The sequence below is a fragment of the Lagopus muta genome, chromosome 12 (assembly GCF_023343835.1).
Source record: "Lagopus muta isolate bLagMut1 chromosome 12, bLagMut1 primary, whole genome shotgun sequence".
NCBI lineage: Eukaryota > Metazoa > Chordata > Aves > Galliformes > Phasianidae > Lagopus > Lagopus muta.
The window spans coordinates 9,493,981-9,517,669 of NC_064444.1; the positions used below are offsets into that span (position 1 = coordinate 9,493,981).

Here is a 23,689-nt window from a genome sequence, read left to right on the forward strand (position 1 = left end):
GAAGGATGTTTACAACCTTCGTTATTTCATTTTTAAAGCTCTTTAGAAGGTTACTTAAAGTTTCTGACTAGAGGAAATACTTCATCCAATAATTTAGCAGGAAGGGTCTATAAAACACAATAAAAGTTGATTCCTGGGACATAACTATACGTATATAACAGTATAAAATATTGTTTTGCAAAATGTTTGTTCAGCGCTGTGTCCTGTAGAATAAACCTTGCCTGCAAGCATGCTGGGAGGAGCACGTCCATAACTTTGCTTCCATGTGAAGTGTCCATTTAGTAAAGAACCCACTGCACCAGAGCAAATGATGGCTTCAGTTATTAATTTCATTAGCCAAATGCAGTGCTCTTTCTGCTGTGCTCTCGCTACATCAGTTCCTCCTTGGCTTCTCTTTCATTTGACCTATTCTTTGCAGTTACTGGTCTCTGGGGCAGTAAAAAAATCAGTATTTCTGCCTTGTAAAGCCACAATGTTTTGAGAAGAAACTAAATCTCATAAAATGTGTCTCCCTACTAACTCCCTAAATGTAGGCTTTTTTTGCCCTTTTGTGATCAGTTTGTATGGTTTGCTTTGTTTCTCTTTAAATACTGTAATTTTGTGTAATTTTAAAATCTAGTTTGGATTTACAAGCATGTAATGGCTTTAATATCCTTCAAAGAACTTGAATTGTGTTCTGTGGATTGTTTCTGCAGGATAAAATCACAACATCTCTATTCTTTGAATAGCACCATTATCACTCTGTGTTAATGAAATGATTTCAGTATTACAACAAATGAGTTTTTGAATCCATTCAGTATTAAAGGGAATTGGATTGTAATTAGAACATATTTCAAAAAGAGTAAAAGGATTCGTGATATGTGCTTAGCTCTTAAAACACCTAATCCTATATTAATTGTACTTTGGGCACATCTGCCCTCACATGAAGGGGACATTGACAGTAAAGATGAACATGTTTTAATGCTTTTGAGGCTGAAGAGCTCCACCAACAGGGTGTCATTGCAACGGGGGGCAGCATTCAGGGGCACTGTGCTGCACTTACATGAGGGGTGAGGTGACCACAGAGCTGTGGAGCACGAGATGAGCGCTCATCTGGGCAGGGAACCCAGTAGTGAGCCAGGATTGGAAGCAGCACAGCTGTGCTGAGGCAAGACTTGCTTTCCTCTGTGTCTTGTGGTGCTGCTGAATGCATTAATAATGACCAGCTGTCTTTCTTTGCAGTCTTTTCCAGCACTATTGCTACACCCGAGGCGGCATGCGCCATACTTCCTACACTTGCATCTGTGGCAGGTAAGTTGATGGCTTCTATTGAATTGCTGAAATGTTTATTGTCAGTTTCCCACTGGATAATTGTAAAATTGTTCCTTTGGTGCATGCGATGTGTTTGAGAGTGCCACCAGAGTAATTTTTGAACTGTTTCCTTTGAAAAAGCCAAGAAAGTGTGGCAAGTGTTGGATCTTAAAGAAATGGCTCAGTTACCGGTTCTGCTGTGCTCAAGAGATTCCACAATGGCTGCTGCTGCTGCCAAGATAGTGTTTGTACTCACATCTCTGCCGTAGTTGGCTCTTTTATTAATTAGAGTTATGAAGAAGGGCTGTAGAGCTGTTTTTTGTTGTATTCCAAAAAAAGCCTTTGTGAACATCTGAAGTATTTCATAGCATTCTCAAAGTTCTTTGAGGTTAGGCTGCATTAGAATTGATCTGGGGAGGTGAGTTTTGAAAACATCTTGCTCTCCCTCTTTCCTTGCTCAGCAGCTGGTGTTGGAGCTTTAGTGTTTGAGAAAATACAACTTCTTGTAAAAAGTTCTCTCTTCAGTTGTAGAAATGCATGGTTTTAATTCAAAGAGTTTCAGGAGAATGGTGTAGGATACACGTGAAGGACAGCTGTGTGCTTTGTGCAGGGATTAATCTCAGTTAATGGATATATATATCTCTGGTCAGATCTATGGGACAGATGAGGTGTATCTGTTAACACATAAACTCTGCTGGTAGATCCAATGATACTCACAGGCATTTGCCTGAGTTCACATAGGTTGGTTTTTCTTATTAAAAAATAAAATAAAATTTAAGTTAATGACGATGATGTTATTTTGCTTCAGGGGTAATGAAAACGATGTGTATCTCTGCTTTTTTCTGCTGTTTACTCAATTCATTATTTGCAAATGCAGTTTTCCAGTTTATATGCCAAATTGCAGTAGGAGCATGAGCAGTTTTATGGCAAATTGTGCATCTAAATTGTCGGGAAATTTTCCTGTTTTAAGTACCATCATATAACTTGAGAATTAACATCCCATTGCAATGAGACTTCATCTCTGGTATCATTATAAGTAAAGAAGGTAAAATCTTGTTGTCTCTGTGCATGGTGTTCCACTGCCATGAAGATTACACACAGTGCATCAGAACCATGCTGCAGAACTGGATTTGGGTACAGAAGCTAGAAACAGGCATGCCATAGCTAACCCTATAGAAACTCCTACTGAAGTAGGAATGTAGTGTGAAGCATAGTGGGTCCTTGTCACAGTGCAAGATCCGGGAACACCCTGACATGTGATTTTAGCTGGGAGTTGGCAGTGTATCCTCCTGCTGCTACTGAAAATGGAGACAAACTGAATTTAAAAATAAAACAACAAAAAAGAAAAATAAGAAAGCCTTTGTAAACGAATAGCTACATTCTGGTTGTGCACAATGAAATAAGAACAAATAGAATTAACCATTTTAAGCTAGGTCCTAATAAAATGGGTGTAAGTAGATCTATTTGATGAACTCGATCACATAATAATGGTAAAAGTAGTAGGTGTTTTTAATTACCTTGGAAACGTGATTGTAAATGCTATGCTTAACTACATTTAAGATTAAAAATAGCTTTTACAATTAGGGTTTTGAACAGTTAGGTATGATTCTGTTCATGCTGAGTCCTGTTGTTTTTCCCAAACTTCAAACAATGATTCTTGACATGTTCTTTCCTTTTCAGTCATCGGCCAGATAATAACTTCCATACAAGAGAATCATCTTTTTAATTAAAATACATTTTCTATTCAGATTTTAAAAAGGTGCTCATTAAACCAGAGAACAAGAGTTATCAGAGCTGTATTTCATATAGAAGTCATTTGCTGCAGTGGATGCATTTGTTGCTGTCCCTGTCCGGTAGCGACACTGTTCAGGAGATGGTGAATGAAGATTTGATACAACTTGATATGTATCATGTATTCACTTCTATGCATTCACTCTAAGCAGCTGAGAATGATAACACACATTAGTGTTACAGCTCACCACACAGCTGGCTTAGTGCTGTAGTTAGCAAAGCTTTCAGAGGTTGTCAACTTATTGATGGTTTGAAGCACCAGCTGATGTCATGTAAGTGCAAATAAAGGAGAATAGTGGTACCTGATAAACGGACTTAGATATATTCAACATAAATTTCTGAAGTATTGATTTTGGAGGAATGTGCAAATACTGTGCAGTGCCTTGAAATTCAAACTGCTCCTCGCAGTGCCTTAGTGTACCTAGTTGTCATTTTGCAGGGGAGGAAGGTGAAGGGTAAGGCTAGAGTACTTACTATATCCATCTTTTTTTTTTCCTTTTCAATACTGCATTTTAACGTTTCAACTCTTAGATGAAAAAGTGGAGAGAAGACTGCTAATGCTTCCTTCTGGTTTGACTTCATTATTTAAATCGTGATGGAAATAGCTTGCTAGTGCAGTTCATGGCCTGTTGAATTTTCTTCAGATCTTACTACAGTACTAATAGCTGCTCTCTTTCTTATGTTTGATACTCAATCCTTTTCTTAAAATATTACTAACATGCCTCCTCTTTCTTCTGCTCATTTCTTTTCATAGTGTTTCCTGATTTGATGTGTATTTTGGGGCCCTTTTTCCCTTCCTAATAACCTGAATCCTTTCCTGCTGTTTGCATTCTCAGTGGTGTTAATTTGCTGCTTTTCTGCTGCTCCATGTAGTTCCTTCTGTAACAAACATGTCTTTAGCACCAGTTAGAGGCAAATTATTAAAGGGGTGGAAATAGGCCCACAGACATCTGTTGGAGGATGTTTGAGCTGTGCTGCCCAGAGGCAGACTTGGGCACCCCTGGTGCTGACCTGTAGAGGCCTGGAGCCACCTGGCCGGCGCCTCCTCACAGCACTGGTGTGGAACTCTGGCTCTGTGTGAAAATTTTTTGGCTGCTGCTCTTTGGGGGAAAGAAAGAGCTTCTCCAGGAAGGCTTGTTTGCTTTGCAGTGGCTGGGTGGCCGGGGGTTGTTTAATTTGTTCTTAAAGCCACCTTGAAAGTCTCACAAATCATTAGGAACAATTCCTGGTTAGCTGTAACATTCACCTTGTGGGTACAAGTCACTTTGGGGAAGCTTCTTAGTGTTGCTCCTAAAGCATCTCCCTGCCTTCGTGTGCGAAGACGCTTCTAACAAGGAGGGGCTGACTCCCACCTCCTGGAAGCAGGGCGGAGATGTGTCCCCACCAGTGCTCAGTGTGGGTGAGCGGTGTGTTTCTGAAGCAAGTCATCCCCATCCCTGCCTTTGGGCTGTGCTGAGACAGGGCAGGCTCGGAGTGCTCACTTTTCATTTCTTCTGAGTGAGGGCTTTCAGGAGCAGGGCTGCTGTGCCACAGGTGCTCAGCTTGAGGGCCCTGCCTGAAGCCGCTGCGGGGAGATGGGCCTCTCTCCTGACAGAAGCCACCCAAGTGCGTATGGAGTGGGGATCTGGTCTTCTGCACCAGCTGCTCCTCTCCATGTTACAGAGCCAGAGTTGGAGTGAAAGACAGGGAGTCTCAAATGCCAAGAAAGACTGTGTGCCGCTTAACACCTAAGTAATGGTGGTGGAAAACAGAGTTCTGTGCATCTTCTGTAACAGTTGGTGCCAAATTTTACAGAAATATCTTGTAAACTAAAACCTTTACATTAAACTGTGCAAAGGAAATCCCTCGTCTTTGCATTTGGAACATCTATTGTTGAAAACATTTGTGCAGTGTCCATATTTGAACATAGGACTTGTTTATGCAGCTGGCATGATGCATAATACTGAGTGCCAGCATAAACAAGTTATCTGCAAACATTAGCATGAAGTCATGCCCTTAAGCTTCATGATAATTTTTTTGATAGTTGATCATAAGTAACATGCTATTTGCTTCTTGTTTCTCCCTGTTTCTAGAAAGAGATAAGAAATAGTGTCTGCAGCTAAAATCCTGGCAGAGTGCTGTGGACAGTCTGTGTGCATGCCACTTGTGGGGTGCTGCCATTGGCGCTGCATCATGGAGAGAATCAATTGCAGCCTTAATTCTGTGTTTATTTTAACTCTTGATTTAACAACTTTAATCTATCCCTTGTGTTTTGTATAATTATAAGAAATACATTTTCTGTCAGAAAATTATTCCTATTATTCTGAAATGGTGCCCCCCGCTCCATTGGTGCATACTGATTTCCTACATGCTGAAACAGCAACCCAGTGATCTTGCTTTGTTTTAACGCGGCCCAGCCCTTTAAATTGAGCATCTTCTGAAAATTAAGGCCTCTGCTTTCTCATCCCTAATCCTTGCTTATGGAGTTGTTATATTTGAATAAGTAAACAATTAAATATCTAAACATTCCCAATTACTGCCTGTATCTTGACTGTAACATTTTTTGGGGGATACAGTGCATAATTACTGCTTTTGCAATTGCACTTAGCAGAAGTTTAACATGAGAAGTACTCCAAGTTCCACATCTACTTCAGGAACAGCAAAACATTAATGGAAATTGAGCCTCAAGTTCCTTTCACCTAAAATATGAAGCTGTTCTACTGAAAGAGCAGGGTGACCAAAATGGTGTTGGTAAAGGGTAGACTGGAGAGGTCAGAGAGATACCAGAGTAACCCTGTTCCAACGCTGTATTTTTAGTTATAGCTCTTATGGCTGATGGAAGAGAGAGAGCATCTGTCCAAGGAGAAGAGTAGAAGGGAAATAGGTAGAAGTTGAGCTCTTTGCCAGTATTTTAACTGATGTTTGCTAGACCTGGAGGAATAACAGTAGACAAGAGGGGAATGCCAGGACCAAATAGAGGTTACTGAATGCCTTGTGGTGCTTTAGAAGCGTACAACAAAAGTCTGTCCTTCTTTGGAGGTGTGTTATTCCTGTAAATCAGCAGTTTAAAGCATTTCCAGGAATTACAGTCTTTTCTTTATAATGTGATTTTAATAAGAGGTAAAAACAAAGTGATGGTTATTGTGCCTGGTATTAACTGCTGACTCATACAGGATGGATGTTCCCCTGGCAGTGTGCAGTGTATCCATTCCAGCAGAGATCACATGTAGCCATGCCAGGGGTCAACTGGCACTCATGGGCTGCTGATTTTTTTCCTAGATTCAGTAACTCCTAAAGCATTTCAAGCATGTCAGATTTTACTCGAGTGGAAATCTCTCTTTTATGCATCAGAATAGTTAATCTTAAATAGGGAAATGTATCATTTAAGCATTTTTTAAAAATCCATAATAAATGGCTGCATATTGAAAAATTACTTAATTGCATCCTTGACACTTTCATGGATATGGGAAGTATTTCTGTGAGCTGTACTGGGTCCCTTCTGCAGAAGGGTCACATCTTGCAGTCAGAATAGCAAAATGCCCATTTTGTAACCGTTTCTGCTGAATGAGATAGCAAAATATGCTATTGCAGCCCATGCGTGGAAAGATTCTATGGCAGTTCTCACAGACTGCAAAATTCCATGCTCAATATATCAAGACACTGATATTTGCATCCAGATGTTGAGTCCTCAGTACAGGAGAGACATAAACATGTCTAGAAGAGGGCCACAAAAATGACCCAGGGGATGGAACACCCCTCCTGCAAGGTGAGGCTGAGGGAGCCTTGGGCTCTTTAGCCTGGAGAAGAGAAGGCAGTGAGGTGACCCGATTGCAGCCTTTCAGTATCTAAAGAGGAGCTACAGCAAAGAAGAGGACAGACTCTTTAGCAGGGTCTGTAGTGATAGGACAAAGGGAAATGGCTTCAAGCTTAAAGAGGGTAGATCTATTTTGGATATAAGGAAAAAGTATTCTACAATGAGGGTGGTGAGGCACTGAAGCAGGTTGTCTAGTGATGTGGTTGATGCCCCGTCCCTGGAGCCTTCCAAGATGAGGCTGGATCAGGCCTTGGGCAGCTGTTTGAACTGTGGTGTCCCTGTTCATTGCAGAGGAGTTGAACTACATGACCTTTAAAGGTGCCATTTTTACAATGTTGTACTTACAGTGTTCCTTCTTATGTTGTGTGTTTTAGTATTTTTTTCTTTCATTAATTGTGGTAAATTTTCTTTTTGCCCCTCAGTGGGGAGAACTCATCTGTTCTGCACTATGGGCATGCTGGAGCCCCAAATGATAAGACTATTGAAGATGGAGACTTGTGGTAAGTAAGAATTAGAGTTTACTTGATGTTTTTTTGTTACAATACTGGCTGTGTTTCAATATTTATATCATATGCACTCTTGGAAAGTCTAAATCTTTAAAATAGCATGTAATTTTCCATGCCAAGATATTCTGATTTCTTCTAGAAGTCCTGCTATACCTCCATCCCCAGCTGAATAGGAAATTTGAAAAAAGAAAAATACCATTCCTTAGAGTTTAGCATTGTAGTAATATGATTGCAAGTATCGTACATTTTTCTCCACTTGTATTACATTGCACATGTTTTGCAGTATCACTGCAGATAAAAGCAGTGTGAATAAAATTACCAAAGACATTACCATAAATTTGAAGACAAACCTAATAGAGTGGCATGTAACAGCGGAATACAGCTTTTGTACTTCACCTCTGAGAACTTTGATCAGAAAGCCTGCATTTGTGAAAGGATGGGACTAGTTCTGGAGGAGTTAATTGTGGAGGTTTTGTATTAGGTTGCTTTTGTAGCACGTGCAGTGAAGGTGCAGGTAGGTGTTTTCTCAGTTGGATGTAAAGATGTGGAGGAAAGCAACTGAGTATTATTATAGGACCAAAAGCCCTAACAGAAAACAAATTGATTTTTCAAAAGTAATAAAAAGCCTTGTTAGCTGACGGTCTTGGTACATCTGCAAGGACTGCGGAACACACTTAATTACAGATATGTGATTTCTTTTTAATAGTGTAGGAACTTCTTTAGAAGCTTTGTGTGCAGTGGTTTATGTATTAACTTTGTCTGTGGTGAATAGTTTACTAAGCCAGACAAACAGTACTGTTTGTTTGTTGCAGTACAATGGCTTTGACTTACGGTCACATTGTGTTTGGGTAGATGATATTCTGTGAGGTTTTTTTGATCAGTTAGGGCACACCGACGTGGTACCATACTGACTGCAGTTGATCAAGTTCTCAGAAAATCACAGCTTATGTTACTGAGCAGAATACAAGGTATTATGTTGTCCTGTACTTTAATATTAAAATGAACGCATTTAAACAGTGAAGGGAATGGTATCATGGGGAAAACACAGGATTGAAGAATATAAGTAGGATCTCTGCAAGCAGCAGCCCCACATTTTTTTAGCTGTCTCAACAGTAAGAAGAAGGATTAACTTGGTTGTTTGAAATACCTTCTTCCTGAGATGGTCCAGTTTCATGTCTTAATTAGATGAACTTTGCCAAGTGTAGATCGGCTTTTAGCAAATAGTTGCTCAGATCACCTTGACCAAAGCCTGTTTTCCTAGTAGAACAGGCTGATGTGGTTAGCTTAGTTGTGCTCATTGGGGGGCAGGATGACCCTCCTGCTCATAAAGATAAAGCAGTTGCAAGGAAGTGTAATTGCATTTGTGTGAAGGTGATTTAAAACTGTACTCATTTTCTGCAGTTTTGGAGAGAAAAAAGTGAGCTTCAGAATACAAATTATAACAAGAAACCTCCTGTGTGGTTTTACTGTATGCTATTACAGATTTCTAATTTGGATGTAGATGTGCCTGTGTGCATACAGAATATGTTGTTTAAAATGACAGCATGCTGATTTGTTTATGTATGTTAAAGAGTTCATGCATTTGACTCCCAATTAAGCTCTTTAATAGCTATTGGGAGCCCTCTGTTGGATACTCCTAGCAAGCCATGAATACAGACGAAAAAGTGGCTTTGCTTTTGGTGAAAAAGAGGTGGAATTATTTTGGATTCTGCCAGTAGTTCTGGTATGAATCTACTGTGGTAACTTCCCAGAATAATGGAATACAGTAGAATCAGAAGATTGGGTGCTTGGTGTGATTTTTATTAAATTATTCAATAGAGTTTCACGTATTTTTCATGAAGTTATGTAATTCATAGGAATAACATTCAGTCATTTTGCAGAACTGTGCTGCTTGGGTGCCTTATGTTCTAAGCAGTGAGATGAAGTGACTACCAGCAAATAAGTCAACAAAATACCCAGAAAAAAATATAGAAAACAATAGATTAGTAAGACTAATGCTTTACTTCCTTGAAATACTGAAGTGCTCTTTGAGGAATATCAGTTACAAGGATTTGCAGGTATCAACAAGAAGTCTTAGGCAAAATTATTGTGCTGTTGCATAATTTAATACTGTTACTCTGACTTCTCCTTTAAAAACTGTGTTGCATTTAGAGCAGTCTGGTTTTATGAATTTCATTTTTGAAAATTAATCTACATCAAGTGGATTTATTGCTTCTGGAAGAAACTGCTATTGAATTAAATCTCCAATATTGTATCTTAATCCACATCTTTACAGGTCCAGCTTCTGTGCTGGAAGATCTCAGTGCAAGACAAGGACTGTAAGGAGAATTCCTGGCGTTTCTTGTAACACAAAGCATCGCTATTGACAGAAGTTGTACTTTTAGGGTTTCAGTATTCAACATGTACATGCAAAGCACTGTACTGATATTGATATCAAGTATAAATATTACAACTATAGCAAGTCAGTATTTTATAATTCATGTATGCTAACACCTTTGTGGTAGGCATGTACATGAGTATGGATGGCACAGTTTAAAACAAACACTTTTCCTGCACAAGAATGTTATCTCCATGGTCAGAAAGGTGATGCAGACAAATGGCTGGGCCGAGCACCCTTGTGAATCACAGTTCTGTGCTCTCTGCCCATTCATTTTGTGTTAACATTTAAATAAAATCTGCTCAGAATGTTGAAAATCACTATTGCAAGTGCTTACAGTGCCGTTGTATCTTAGCCTGGCTGTACAAATACTAATTTTCTTCTGTCATCGTAAACCTGTGACAGCTTAGAAGAAACTGAGCCCGAGACTGAGGTTTACTGCATTATCTTGAGGTATTGCATTATTCACTGTGTGCTGAGATGCCTGCTGGTTCTGTAGCAAGGCTGTGACTTGACTTTTGGGAATTGGAGTCCTAAGCAGTTCTAGTTTAGTATCTCCTGCCCTGCACACAAGAGGCCTCAAAGAGTTACAAGATAACCACAACCCATTTTCCAGTGGGTTTGGAGCCCCACCGCTACCTCCAACCCAGTTTGGATAACAAAAGGTCTTTCAGTGTTTAGAGGGAAATTAAATGGGAAGTTACTACTTAGGGAGAAGGAAAGTGGATTGAAGGGGCACAGATTTAACTCCCTGTGGAGTCCAGCATGGAGCAACAGCCATGTCTGCAGGGAAAAGTGGCCATCAAAATACATGGGGGAAAATGTGGGGCCTTTGTGATTTGGTGTGTTGTGTAGGAGCTCTTGCAGGTGCTGAACCTGCAACATGTACTTTACATTTTGATTTTGAGAAGGTATTGAAGAAAATGGTAGCTTATTGCATTCAGCTCGCTGCTTTTGTTGTGTCTGGCATTGCTGCAGTGTTGTTTTATTGCAGTTGACCTGGTGAGGTTTGACAAATGGATTGTGCTTCTATGATTTTAAAATAAAGATTGATTCTTAAATACAGAAATAAAAGAAAATAAGCCTGACCGCAGATATCACAGAAATAGATACGGGTATTATTACTACCTGAGATGGTTTTCTGTGTGTTAGTTGTAGGTCTTTGTCTTTTATGGTTTCTGACAAATGTGTCTCAGTGAAAGTTCAGCACTTATTAACCAACCTTCATTGGCAGGCTTAGCAATCCTTACATTTTTCTTTGTTACTCAGTCTGCTCTGGCTTTGCAAAATGCTGCAAGTAACACTATTCTGCTGAAGTGCATGGCATTCCTACCACGTCAAAGCGTCCTATGTCAGTGACGCCAGTGAGGAAGGCCTCTGGCTGTGTGGCATGTCCCCCCATCCCAGCACAGCCCCAGGGTCAGGGCTGCAGCGCTGTGACCTCCCTGCAGGGAGTCCCACAGTATGATTCAGCGAGAGAGCTCGGGTAGAATTGCAACAGATAGGAGGACAGCATCAACTGCAGCAGCCCTTGGAGAGATGTTATTAACCTTGTGTTCACAGTGGGCCTGTCTATTGTTCATAACGTTAAATTACGATGTAACTTTAAAAATTTCAGTGAAGCAGGTTGGGTCATTGGATGATGCCTTGCATTTTATGTGGCTGTTCCTCTGAATGCTGTGATGTAAGCATACTGGTTCTAATGAGGCCAATGAAAGCATGCAGTAGCTGTGGAGCAGGCTGCTTCCTGCTGGGAAGGTTCTTGCCTGTTTTGGCAGATAGTTTTATTGCATTTTGGTGCCAGAATTTAAACACTGGAAAAGTCTTATTAATGCCACAAAATCAAATGCAGCATGTTAGGAAAGTGCCATCTTAGCATAATGCATCTATGTTGAATGTTTTAAATGAGTCTTGGCTGTATTAACACGTATTGTTATTTGCTTAGTCAATTAGTAGAGTTGGGCATATGAAAGCAATCCAGTGTTGCAAAATGATTTTATTGGGCTAACTTAACTCTGAGGAATATTTTCATACTGATTTCTTTCCTTAATATTCAAATGCCAATTTAAGGCACCAGGATTACATTGACACCAGGGGGCACTCAGAGAAGCGCTCCCTGGAACTGGGGAGCTTTGTGCTTTGATGCTGAAGGCACAGCACAGTGAGGCGCAGCGCCTGGCCAGGAGCATTGCCTTTGCACGTAAAGCACATTCCACTCGTGTTGTGCTAGGTTTGAATTTGCTTCCATCTGTTTGGCAGTGATACGTGCCTCTTTGTAAATGTTTTATTACAACTTCTGGTGCTCTTGAAATACACTGATGTAACTTCTAGTGCTCCTCCTCTTGGCATTTCAGAAGCTTTGTCAATCTCAGGGAGTTTTTCTGGACTGCATGTACAGGTAGTTGAGACAGTTGTTCAGTGTGAAACGGAGGGAAGATGCTGCATTGCAGGGCTCTTTATTGCTCCAGTTACCCTAATGAGATGAAGAACCTCTTGTAGGTGTCATGGTGCTGTTGGTCACCCGGGGTTGTGCAGAGAATATTGCAGAAGAAAGTTGCTTGTTACATTTTCATGTTTATTCTTAAAGGGGAGATCTTCTGTTAAGTAAAACATTGCTTTTCTAACTTTCCTCTTTTTATCTAAAAGCATAGTAGAGAACTTTCTATAATCAGAACTGTCATTTTCTACATAAGATGCTTGCATTTGTCTTCTACGTATACTCACTATATGCATATATGGTGTGTATTGCATTGAAACTGTGTATTTCTCTTAATATTACTTGGTGTCATTTGTAGAAAATTGCATTATTCCCTTCTCTGCAGGAATAATAAGCGTGTAGTATAAAAGGATTTTCATGAGTGCTGAGAAACTATCGTTTATTTCAGGAAAATATTGCTAAGACTTTCAACTGTTCAACTAAAAGACTTAGGTGTGCTTGAAGAAGGTGTGCTGCTAAGGAAGAGGTTTGTTGTGCTGCTTTTCCAAGCTCTGTTTTGGAATTTGCACTGTGTTTTGCACAGTTCTCTGGTACTAATGCCAACCTGCACACCGAACTGCGTTTGTCCAGGTGGGGGCAATGTTGCATTAAAAAGCAGGATCTGACCAATCTTTTTGCATCAGGTAGTAGAAGTCTGCCCTCTTCCACCCAAAGTACTTCATTGACTGCTATTAAAACAATTTATCCTACGGAACAAAATATTGTATTTATTACTTCTTGAAAGCACTGCCTTTAAGATCCCAGGATATTAATGTGTCAGATGTAAATGCTCCTCTATTTTATGTGGGTGAGAGTAATATTTTCATTTGGCCCTGTGCGTTTTTACACGTTTTGAAGTTTGATGCTATAATAATATGCAAAAATTATGGTTAGCTTTAACCTTTCAGTCTGCAGTTTTGAAACAACTTGTTGTTAGTTATGGTTTTATTTCTAATAATAATAATACCAAGTACATTGCTACTACTTACAGGCTGATTGCAAAATCAACTGGCTATCCATTTTTGAAATAATTCCTTTGGCTCAGTGCCTCTGGTTTGATTAAAATTTGTTATTTTTCATAAAGTAGACATATTTTTCTCCTTATTGTGCCTATAGAGGATATTATTTTTAAATTAAGCTACAAAAAAAAAAAGATTTGATTAAAAATATATTTTCTAGAATTGGCAGTAGTTTTCCCTGAACTGCTTGGGTTGTGTTAGTGCTGGATAATTCAGGCTCTGAGCATGCCCACTGTCAGAGTAGGCGAAGCGGAGGTCTTTAAGTAGTGACACTTGTGCTGTAACAAATTTTAGCTTTCTTTAAGTGCTGAGTTCTGTTTTGGTTCTTAATTTGATGTTCTTCATGCCTTGCAGCACATAAGATTTTTTTGCTGCCTCTTAATGAGATGTATCTTTCATATTTTTAGATTAGTATTCCCACCATGATTCAAAACACCTGAAAGCATGCAATTGTCTTGGCTGCTTTTGTGTTGATTTGACTAGGGGTGTTTAAATAAAACAAGTGGGATAAAGCCTAGTATTTTTAATAGCTGTTGATTTAATATTGAACATTCACAGATGCCTTTCAGTTTAATGCACTTTTGGTGGCAGTCTTTGGTGTGAGTAAACGTAAAGTATTTTAGAATTGCCCTAGATACTGCTTATCTTGGATGGTTGTCGATAGTAAAGCCTTTCTTGGTTTGAGGAACTCCATCAAAAAGCTCAAAATAGAATTCTAGAGGGATCTGGCTCTTACACTGCTGTATGGCCCAAAGTGGAGGTGCCAGTAGGCTCCAGCACACCCTGTGGGTACCACCTAGGAACCAGGTGCAATTCCCAGTCCCTGTGTTCAGAACAGCCTTGGGTCTGCTCAGGGCCCCTTGCTGTGCCCATGATGGACACGTGGCTCTCAAGGTAGGGTCATGAGGAGCCCTCCTGGTGTAGGCTGAGTGTGTACTGCTCTGTGCAGGCTGACTCACTGTAGGTCTTTAAGGAAGAATATTTCTGATTTCAGTTGCACGTTGCCATGTTGTATGTACAGCTTGAGGTGCTGCTCTGCAGAGTAGGTCTTGTTTCTGAAAAAGAAAAAAATGTTCTTCCTGGCAAAATAGCAGGTGTGGCTGGGGAAGGGCAGCCTCAAGCTCCTTTTCTGAAGAACCAGTTGCTGCCTTCATTACTGCACAAGTGATTTGAATGTTTGGACTGATTTTCCATGAAAAAGCTAGCAGCTTTTTTTTTTCCATTCAGTTGTCTTGCTCTGTACAGTATTCTGAAACCCCTTTGTGGTGGATTCTTTTTGAAAACTGATCTTTTGGAGGTTGACAGAACAATCCTAAAAACAATTACAGTATCTCAAAAAAACAAAACAAAAATATTACATGTGTGTACTACTGGTCTCTATCTCAGTTTTCATCAAGAAAAAAATCAGAAGCATTAACTATTTGCTTACAGGAATGTATGTGTGAGCGTGCACATGTAATAAGAGTATTTACATTGAAAATCAATGAGTAAAGGTCTGACACTTCACCTACTCCTGCAATCTGCAGCAGTTGTTTGTCCAGGTCAGAGTGCCCAGGATGGGCTGAAAGTTAAGACTCTCAAGTCCAAATGTTAGCACATGAGAATGGTGGCCTGAATCAGAAATATTGGCCAGATGCTGTTCAGCTTACACAGTACCTCTGGTTCTCGGTGTAGGCATCTAGAGTTACTTGAAAAGGTAGCTGCGTTGTTCATGTTCTATGCTGGTATCTCTTACTCCTGGTGAGGAGCTGATGTGGTTTGCCCTCTGCAGTGTGACTGTGTGCAGCAGTCAATGCAAGCCTTTCCTTGCACATTTTCTCCTCCTCCCTGCAGCTCTGACATCCCACTCCTTGTTGGAGCTCGCAGCAGGTGGCAGCGGGCCAGAGCGTCGTGTTCACTGCCATCTCTGCTACGTCGACTTTTCTAAATAGAGTGCTGTTGCTTATTAAATATGCCAATTAAAAATGGATAATAAAACCAGGGGGAAAAAAAGCATCCATTCAGCAGAAAAGGCAATCTGTTTGTCGGAACTTCACCTGGGAGTTAGCCTCACTTGGCATATTGCCCGCATGGGTCCAGTAGAAGTGTGAAGTTTGCAGCACTGACACTTTGCCTTCTGCGTCTCGTAAAGTCTCGGCTGTTGCCTCATCCTTCTCCCAGCCTGGCAATACCAGCTCAGTATGCCCGGTCTTTATTTGTACCCAAGCCTTCTTTACTGAGGACATCCCTCTGCTTAGCAGAAATGTGGGGAGATGGCTGTCAGGGTGAATTCAGCTGTGAACAAGCTAATCAGAAGGTTCTTGACTCTTTGTGCTGTCAAACATTACATTTTTAATACAACATTGATACAGACTACATGAGGGTGAAGGAAGGGTGATGCTTGATTATGGAAATTGATTTTTTTAGTGCAGGAGCTTAAGGTTGTTGTCTTCAATTTCTTCAGTACACAAATCTTGTAAGCAAGGGATTCCTTCTCACCCTGTATGTGAAAAGAATCAGAAATAACACAGAAAATCTTACAGGGTTACTTACAGAGCCGGCGCTTACATCCAGCTGGCTTGCTGAATTCATTGGGATTTAGATTTCCTATCATGCGAGATAAATGGATCTGAAGTTCTGCTTGGCTCAAATTACTGAGGGAGAGAGCTGGCACTCCCACACATTGCTGTTGGTTTAGGAAACCATTTTCCCAGAGGCAGAGCAGAAGGGCACACCTTCCCCAGCAACCTGGGGGTATGGCCACGCACACCTACGCACACTGCACACCTGTGCCAGGCAGAGAGCCACGGTGTGAGCCACGGCTTCTGTGGGTGTGAGAGGGAGGGGAGTCTTGGCTGGTGCAGGACAGGAGCACCCAGGGAAGGTTGGTTGGTTGGTTAGTGGTTTTTTACTTTTTGGTAACCCAGTCAGCCCAAACTTGTGCATGTTCTTGCTACAGCTACTGAGCATCTTATAGTTGGCAGTGTAGAAGTTTTGGGCACGCAGTCTTCTCTCATTCAAAATTCAGTGAAGACTGTTGTTGTTTTTCAGCCTCTCCTTTTTGAAGCAAAGCTTAGCCATCTCTGCGTGAAAAGTTGAAACGAGCTTCCTAGTAGCTGTAATAATCTGGGAGAGCCTGTCGTGAGACAGTGCTGCAGAAGGAGCAGATTTGGGAAGGTAGTGGAGAAGGTGAACATGAGGACACAGAGCTGAGGACAAACACAAAAATATGAGCCCACATGTAAATCGTAGACCAATGTGTGTAACAACAGTCACATCATCATTTGCTGTCTCTGTAATTGTGTTACCTGTGTGTGCGATGCAGGAACTTTATTGAATGTGAGACTTAAGAAAGCATTAGGCTTTATAGTTTTTACTTTCTGGAACCCAATTTCCTACACGTAAAATACTATAATATTTCTCTGAAGTTGCTCTAAACTGCAAGGGTGTTGATAACAACAGCTGGCCCTACAGTCAGCAGGCCAAGGCTGGCTGCATCTTGCACAGAGCCATCTTGGCTAAGCCCTCTCTCTATCATGTCAGATAGAAGCTAGTCAGAGCAGAGCACCTCTTCTAAAGCAGTTTCCTGAGTATGCAGGACTTTATGCTGTTCTGTTCCAGGTCTCTGTTGGGCTTTGTGATGTTATCTTACTTGAGGTTGCTTTTTTAGTTGATAATTCTTGGCTGGTCAGGAGACGAGTGAATAAAAAAGTATGTCACTAGAATCTCTATTTTATTTTGATATCATTTACTGTAATTTATGTTTGTGGTTGGCTATTAAGCCACTCTATTTCCAAATCACCTGGCACATTTCCAAAGATGCGTCTTATAGAAATCCTGATACCTGATTCCCTCAAGCTTGAAATTGCCTTGAAGTGTTTAACCAAACAAATAGTCAACTTGTGTTGGTGTGTGGCTGCTTCAAGATTTAATTGCTGCATGAAGTCTTAAGCACAGAATGTGTTCTTGGCAGACCTGGAGCAGAATACAGTGAGTTTACAGAGAACAAAATCTCCAGCTGCGGGTGACTTGCTCTTTTTGCCATAAGAGGAGGGAAAGGTTTTGTGTACCTTGATTCCTGCTGTCCTGGGACTGGACTGGCACCGGTTCATCTCTGTGGCTGCTTATAAGTATGTTAGCTAATAATGACTCAGATCCCTAAAACCTCAGTAAATGTAACTGAGTAAAGTGCACCAGTACTCATACCTGTGCACCTTTAACCCGAGGTACAGGGAGGACACGTGTCCTGGTGATAGCAGCTTTCTCGTGGCTGGCCCTGCAATCCCTGGGGGAAGGGAAGGCTTTGTTCTGAGAGTAGGCAGGGGCTGCAGGAGCTGGGGTTTGGCGGCCCTGTGCCCAGCACACACTGCACCCAGGGTCTTGTGGGACTCATGGCAACAGCAGCTCTGCAGCATTTGCTGAAGACAACAATTCTACTTTTGTAACTGCCGAGGAGACCCAGCTCTGACTGTGCATGCAGAGCAGCTCTGCAGAGCAGCAAGGTGACAGCTTTTACATATGAGCTCATGGGAGTAGCTGTAGGCTTCCCAAGAAGTGCTTGCGAGAGCTTGTCTTTGGGCTGGGTTGGTGGTTGGATCACAAGCGATTCATACACATGGCTCAGATATCCCAAATAAAGTATTCCTTCCCATTGTGATATTGGCCATAATTTGCCTCATTGCTTGGCAGTTTCAAATTATTTGACAATAAAAATGTCAGCAAGCCTATAAAAGTTAAAAACATGCTTAGAGGAGGAGGATGCTTTACTTTGGGGAAAAAAAAAATAGTATACGATGACTTTACGCAGAAAAGAACCACAATTTTTCTAACTGAAGTGTTGGAAAAAGAGATTTGTGATGCTTTGCAATCAAAGGTTAAGAAAGCTAAAAGTGGTATTAAAGCACCTATTATTTTTCTGGATTTTAAAGCCAAAGGTGTAAGCAGAAACTTGCATTTCGTGGTGCCGATATTCTGTGCAGGTGGCAGGGCCACCTTCCAACTCAGCTGTGTTGTGCCAGAGCAGCTGCCAGGGAAGGTAAAGAGAGCTTTCGTGCATAGCATCACGTAGCATTTCCAGTACAGCAGTGCCTTAGAATCCTGCATGCTCCTTAAAATCAACAGGACTCGAGCATCCTTGAAATATTTCTTCCCGACTGCCCCGCTGGGTTGCTGCAGCAGGGCGCTGGACCCAGGTCCTAGGGGTGAGGAGGAGTTGGTGACCCAGGACCTCCAGGGACAACTGGAGAGGTCCCTGCTGGAGCTGTGAGATTGCAGTGTGTGCTTCTGCTGCTTCTCAGCTGGGGACTGCATTATGTGCAGTGTGATCTTAAGCTGTGTCAGGCTTCTTGCCTGTGAGGGGAATGAAATGCAACTTGTTAGTTCTGAAGGTTAATTCTAAAATAGATGCAGAAGGCAACTTTTATTGACTCTGCTGGCTAACATTGTAATACTGTCAGTAGAGTAACTGACGGGTTATCTGATTTTTGTAGTACTTTGCACTGCTCAGTTTTAGTTAAGCATATGAAGTATTTTGCAATATGTTTGGGAGAAAAAATAATAATAAATATACATATCTCCCTTAGGAGTTCTATGGCCATTTAATATTTTTTGTGTATCTGTTACATGTAGTATAGCTTCTTACTAGTTTTAGAAAACAAAACAGCAATGTGGAGTTTTTAGAACAGCTTAGGTCTTCCTCCTGTTAAATGTTTTATATACCACGCACTTTTCACCCTGAAATGAAGCTAGGTAGCTTTTCATTGCTTTTGCTCCTGACAAAACAATGCAAAGAAAGATTAGATTCTCTCTGCAATGCTTTTAAAAGAGATTCATCTGTGCAGTGGAAGACTCTATCATGTTCAGGCTCCATCAGTGAGCACAGTGACATGTAACCATGCTCTCTGATCACTGACAGTTCTTTTCTGGCCACTCTCTCATCTGAGGCTCCTCAGAAACGGGACATCCTCAGACTCCTTACCTCTGGTTACATCTAAACCCACACTTCACCACTGCACTCTTCCTGAAAAGCAGAGAAGGGTCTCCTGGGATGAAATTTGTTGTTGTTCAACACTAACTAGAATTCTGGAGTTTTATATAGAATAGAAAACCTACGTAGTCCCTTAGACATGTAACATTCCTATTTCCTTTTTTAGATGAATGAATAATGTTTGGAGATACTTATATTATTGCATATGTTGCTTGACTTTAAATGATCCTTAAAAGGTAAAGCATAGATTAAGATGTTTGAGGCCTGTTCTTATTTGTGTGTTTAATTAGTTTATATTGCTGCTGTAGTTGATAGTAGTCCAGATAACATGAAGTAGTTGTTTCTGCACATGACCCTTATAGGATTGCATTATCAGTTCATTTTTAACATGCAATTGAGTATGCATTTAGTTATTAGTTTATCCTACTACCTAGCAGTTACTATCTAATTTCAAGGTAAAATAATGTATTTTATCTAAGGAACCAAGAGTTAAGCAACCTGCTTTTAGGAGCTTTTTTCAGTTAGGAACAGGAGAAGATAGCAGCTTAGACTTCAAGTATGCTTCACCACATATTTTGCCTGGCAAGCAAGGATACAAAACTGGGATCATCTTAGGCTCCCATTATTTCTTCAGCTACAATAGCAACATTATTTGGTCTATTTCCATGTCTTGGGAAACATTTTAACTAATGGATGTGTTCCCAACTGAAGTTAAATGGAAGAGAATTCCACTAAGAGCCAAAGTATCTCCCAAATGTGGAGTTTGTTTTGAATGCTTTTTCACTGAAGCATGTGGTCAGGAAGGTGGGTTATTGCTCTGTGGTGGAATTTGAAAGATCATCTTCCCTCGTCTCTGCTCTTCTCTGGAAGCAAGGAAACCTGAACAAATGGTGCTTCCTGGCTTGCGAGCCTTCTTTAGTGTGCCAGCAGCTTTGTGATTTTTCCCCATTTCTTAATGCTTCAGTAGTTCTAACAACTATTTAACAGCCACTAAATAATGAATGAGAAATGAGAATGAGAGAAAATACCGATTCTTGTAATTTTTCAAGAAATAGTGTGACCCCTGCGGTAAGTTCAGGTTAACCGCTCTCTAGGTAAAGTGTAGAAAGAACAGTAACTTCCAGTAGATTTGGACAGGGATTTCACAAGTTGCAGGTCTGAGCTTTACTGCAGTCATGCTGAATTGACACTTACAGAATGGAACAGTTGGGACACAAAAATCCCACCAAGCACTACGAGACTTTGTTTGTTACTTTTGAAAGAGTTCCATTTGGGATTGGTTGAAAGATGAGCAGCCAATCTAAGTGTGTCAGGTTGGTCTGTTAGAGAACCCAGCAGCTTCTTATGTAATTCTTAGTTGCTGCAGCTACTTTTCTGTAGCCTTAGATGTGATTTTCTGTATACAACACTAATTTTTATACAAAGGAGTCTAACCATAAAATCAAAACTTAGGGTTGATGGGGTTTCTGATGATGAGGTTTGGCTAAGCTTGTTTGCAGTTGCTATATTGGTGTCAAATCCTGCTTTTTCACCTTGTGGGTCTGATGTTTGCTGTCTGGTGCGTATCTTTCTTCAATTAGTGACTTTCTCTTTTAAAATACCATCACAGAATCACAGAATCACCCGGGTTGGAAGGGACCCCAAGGATCATGTAGTTCCAACCCCCCTGCCTAGCAGGGCCACCAAACATACACATTCAGATCAGGTTGCCCAGGACCCCGTCCAACCTGGCCTTAAACACGTCCAAGGACGGGGCATCCACAACCTCCCTGGGCAGCCCGCTCCAGGGCCTAACCACTCTCCTAGTAAAGAACTTAGAACCATGTTTCATCTTTAAACAAACATCAACAGTACTTGCATTGACTCTGCCTTTACATGTGTATCTTTGCAATAGTCTCTGTAACCTCCTAGAGTGTTGCTGTAGCTTTAAACTTCCAACGCTTCTGCATCTGTAAAGCACAGGGTTTATTCCTGCAGTTCCAGTCCTGCAAGTCTCTGCAGTGAACCTTGCCCGCTGTGGGGAGGCTGGTGATGACTTCAGCAGGGCCTGCACTGAGTGCAAAGATTTCATTCACAGAGGAAATTGCTGGGTGGATTTTAAAATTTGAGTAAATCTTCATGAGTACGTGTCTGTCTGTGTATGCAGTGGAGCAAGAGGAGTCTCAGCACTGCTGAAGTACAATCTTTGCTTTATCACGGGTGCATTAGTTTGCTCACTGTCTGCTGCTTTCAGTGGCAGTTAGGTTAGAAATGGTGAATGTTTACAGCCAAGGGCCACAGTTCCTGTTGCAGTTGCTTACACTTATCTGTACCTGGCCATGTGTGCTGGCTGGGGGCAGAGCTGTGCCGCATGGTTTTGCTAATTACTGCTGTGATTGGGACTTGGTAGCAGAGGGGGCCGCAGCAGTGCCTACTGTGTGTCAAAACCAAAGTCTTACGTGTAAAATGTGCCTCCTTGTAATCGAGACGTGATGAACTTGGAAGCTATTTGCTAACTATTGTTAGCAAATAGTTTTTTGGTAATTTGCTGATTTTTTGAGCCTGCTGAAACAAGTGCAGTGCTTTATCAGATGGGCCCAGGAAGCACTACTGTTGCAGATGTCTAACCAACTTGTCACAGAAGTGTGGAGACCCACTAGCTGCTCTTATAGATTGTGTTCTTGCAGCTGAGCATTTGGTGGTGAGTTATTGGTTGGTGTGTAGAATGATTCTCAAAGGATAAGAGGTTTTATTCCCATAAAATAAAACTTTTTTTTTTTTTTAACCTTTGATGCAGAAAACTGTACTAAATTTTCTGGTTGGATCTTCCCCTAACGTGTGTTTCTTTAAGCCCTGTTAGGTAAGTTTGTCTTAAAGGAGAGTTGGTATTATGAGCAGAGGCAGTCAACCTTTATTGGGGACGTTTTATTTAAACCATCAAATGTGTTTTGACACTTCAATACAAAAGGCCATGATTTAATTAACATTTCTCTGTTAAGTTTTGAAGTTACAGCCTTTACATGGTGCTGGCATTTCTTAGGAAAGAAACAAAAGACATTTCATTTTCTGAGAAAAGGTCCCAGCAACTGGAGCTGAACACCTGGAAGAAGATTCTTTGTGTGATTTTTTTATCTTGCTTCATCAGCTCCTGCAGTGTTTCCATCCAGGGCCAGCGCAGCTGGTGGAAGTGTCCATTTAAGCTCTAGGTAACATAGCAAATGCCCTTCTGCTAGCAGGCTGCTATCCTCTCATTTTACTTAGGAACAACATTCAGATGGGGATTATGTGGCTAACTACCAAGATATGGATAATTCTTAAGAGCAGAACAAGAAAAAAAAAACCTTTATTCTTAAATTTCTTTGAAATTAAAATTTCAATTTCTCCCCTCTGTATTCCTTTTTAGCCTGTTTGATATGGGAGGAGAGTATTACTGCTATGGTTCTGACATCACCTGCACCTTCCCTGCAAATGGAAAGTTCACTCCTGACCAGAGGGCTATCTACGAAGCAGTGTTGAAGTCATCACGTGCTGTCATGAAAGCAGTCAAACCAGGTAAAAGATCAGTACATGTCAACAAGAATTGAGAAGCTTGATGGTGGTATTCAGGCTGTCAGGGCAATTATGTTTGGGTTTTAGAAACTACTGGAAAGGAAGAAGATGGCAAAACTCGTTTCCATGTTTAAACAGCTCTTTATAGCAGAAGATACACAACATTTTCTATGTAACACTTAAATAAAACATAGGCAACTATTAACAGTATTTAAAATGTATTTTGGTCTCCCACTTTTTTAAAAAAAAAAAACAAACCCTTTTTTTAGAAGATGAGTACAGCTGTGACAGTTGTTATTCTGCTGTTTGCACTGGCAGCCATGTATTGTATAAGCTCGTGCCAAAGAATGAAGTCAGAGTTTGAGCTGAACATGTCATGCTTCAATTTATTTCAAGCGTTTTCTGTATTTGTCACGTAAACTTGATAGAAATCTTCTGATGGAGAAGAGGATGATGTGTGTATCTTTGAGAATGGTGCTCAGTTAGCCTTAAGAAGCTTTAGATAGCTCTGGCTATCAGATATTTCATATATGCATTTAAATTGCAGGTGAGCTAATTCATCAAGTGTATGCCTGGCTTGACGACAATCTTATTTTTTCCAATTCTACTTTAAGAGCAGCAAATAAATGCTTTTAGAGCTAAATGCTGCTGTGATCTTGAGTATTTCACTGATGAAGGTACTTGAACGTTTCTCAGTAAAACTGATAGAACAGGTTTGAGAAAAATGTACTTAATGTTCAGAGTGCACTTGTCCTTTATATTTACCACATTAGGTTTCAGACATCAGACACCGAGAGCGTGGGCTTTCTGGATTGCCAGTCAGAGGACATGTAATTTTGCTGTTTTACAAGCTGGCAGCAGCACTGTTCATTTGAGCAACTTGAAATGGAGCAATAACACTTGAAGCTTTTCTGAAAACCGAGACCAGATATTTTGCCATTTTA

The 23,689-nt window shown here is 40.8% G+C and overlaps 1 protein-coding gene across 3 annotated transcripts in view; it reads left to right on the forward strand.

Moving 5' to 3' along the window:
• PEPD (peptidase D) overlaps positions 1-23,689 on the forward strand; it is a 123,582-nt gene that overhangs the window by 68,831 nt on the left and 31,062 nt on the right. For all 3 annotated transcript variants that reach the window (XM_048958656.1, XM_048958657.1, XM_048958655.1), the window contains 3 exons: positions 1,222-1,290; positions 7,297-7,374; positions 22,600-22,748. In XM_048958656.1, the coding sequence (XP_048814613.1) occupies positions 1,222-1,290; positions 7,297-7,374; positions 22,600-22,748 (296 nt within the window). The remainder of the gene's footprint in view (positions 1-1,221; positions 1,291-7,296; positions 7,375-22,599; positions 22,749-23,689) is intronic.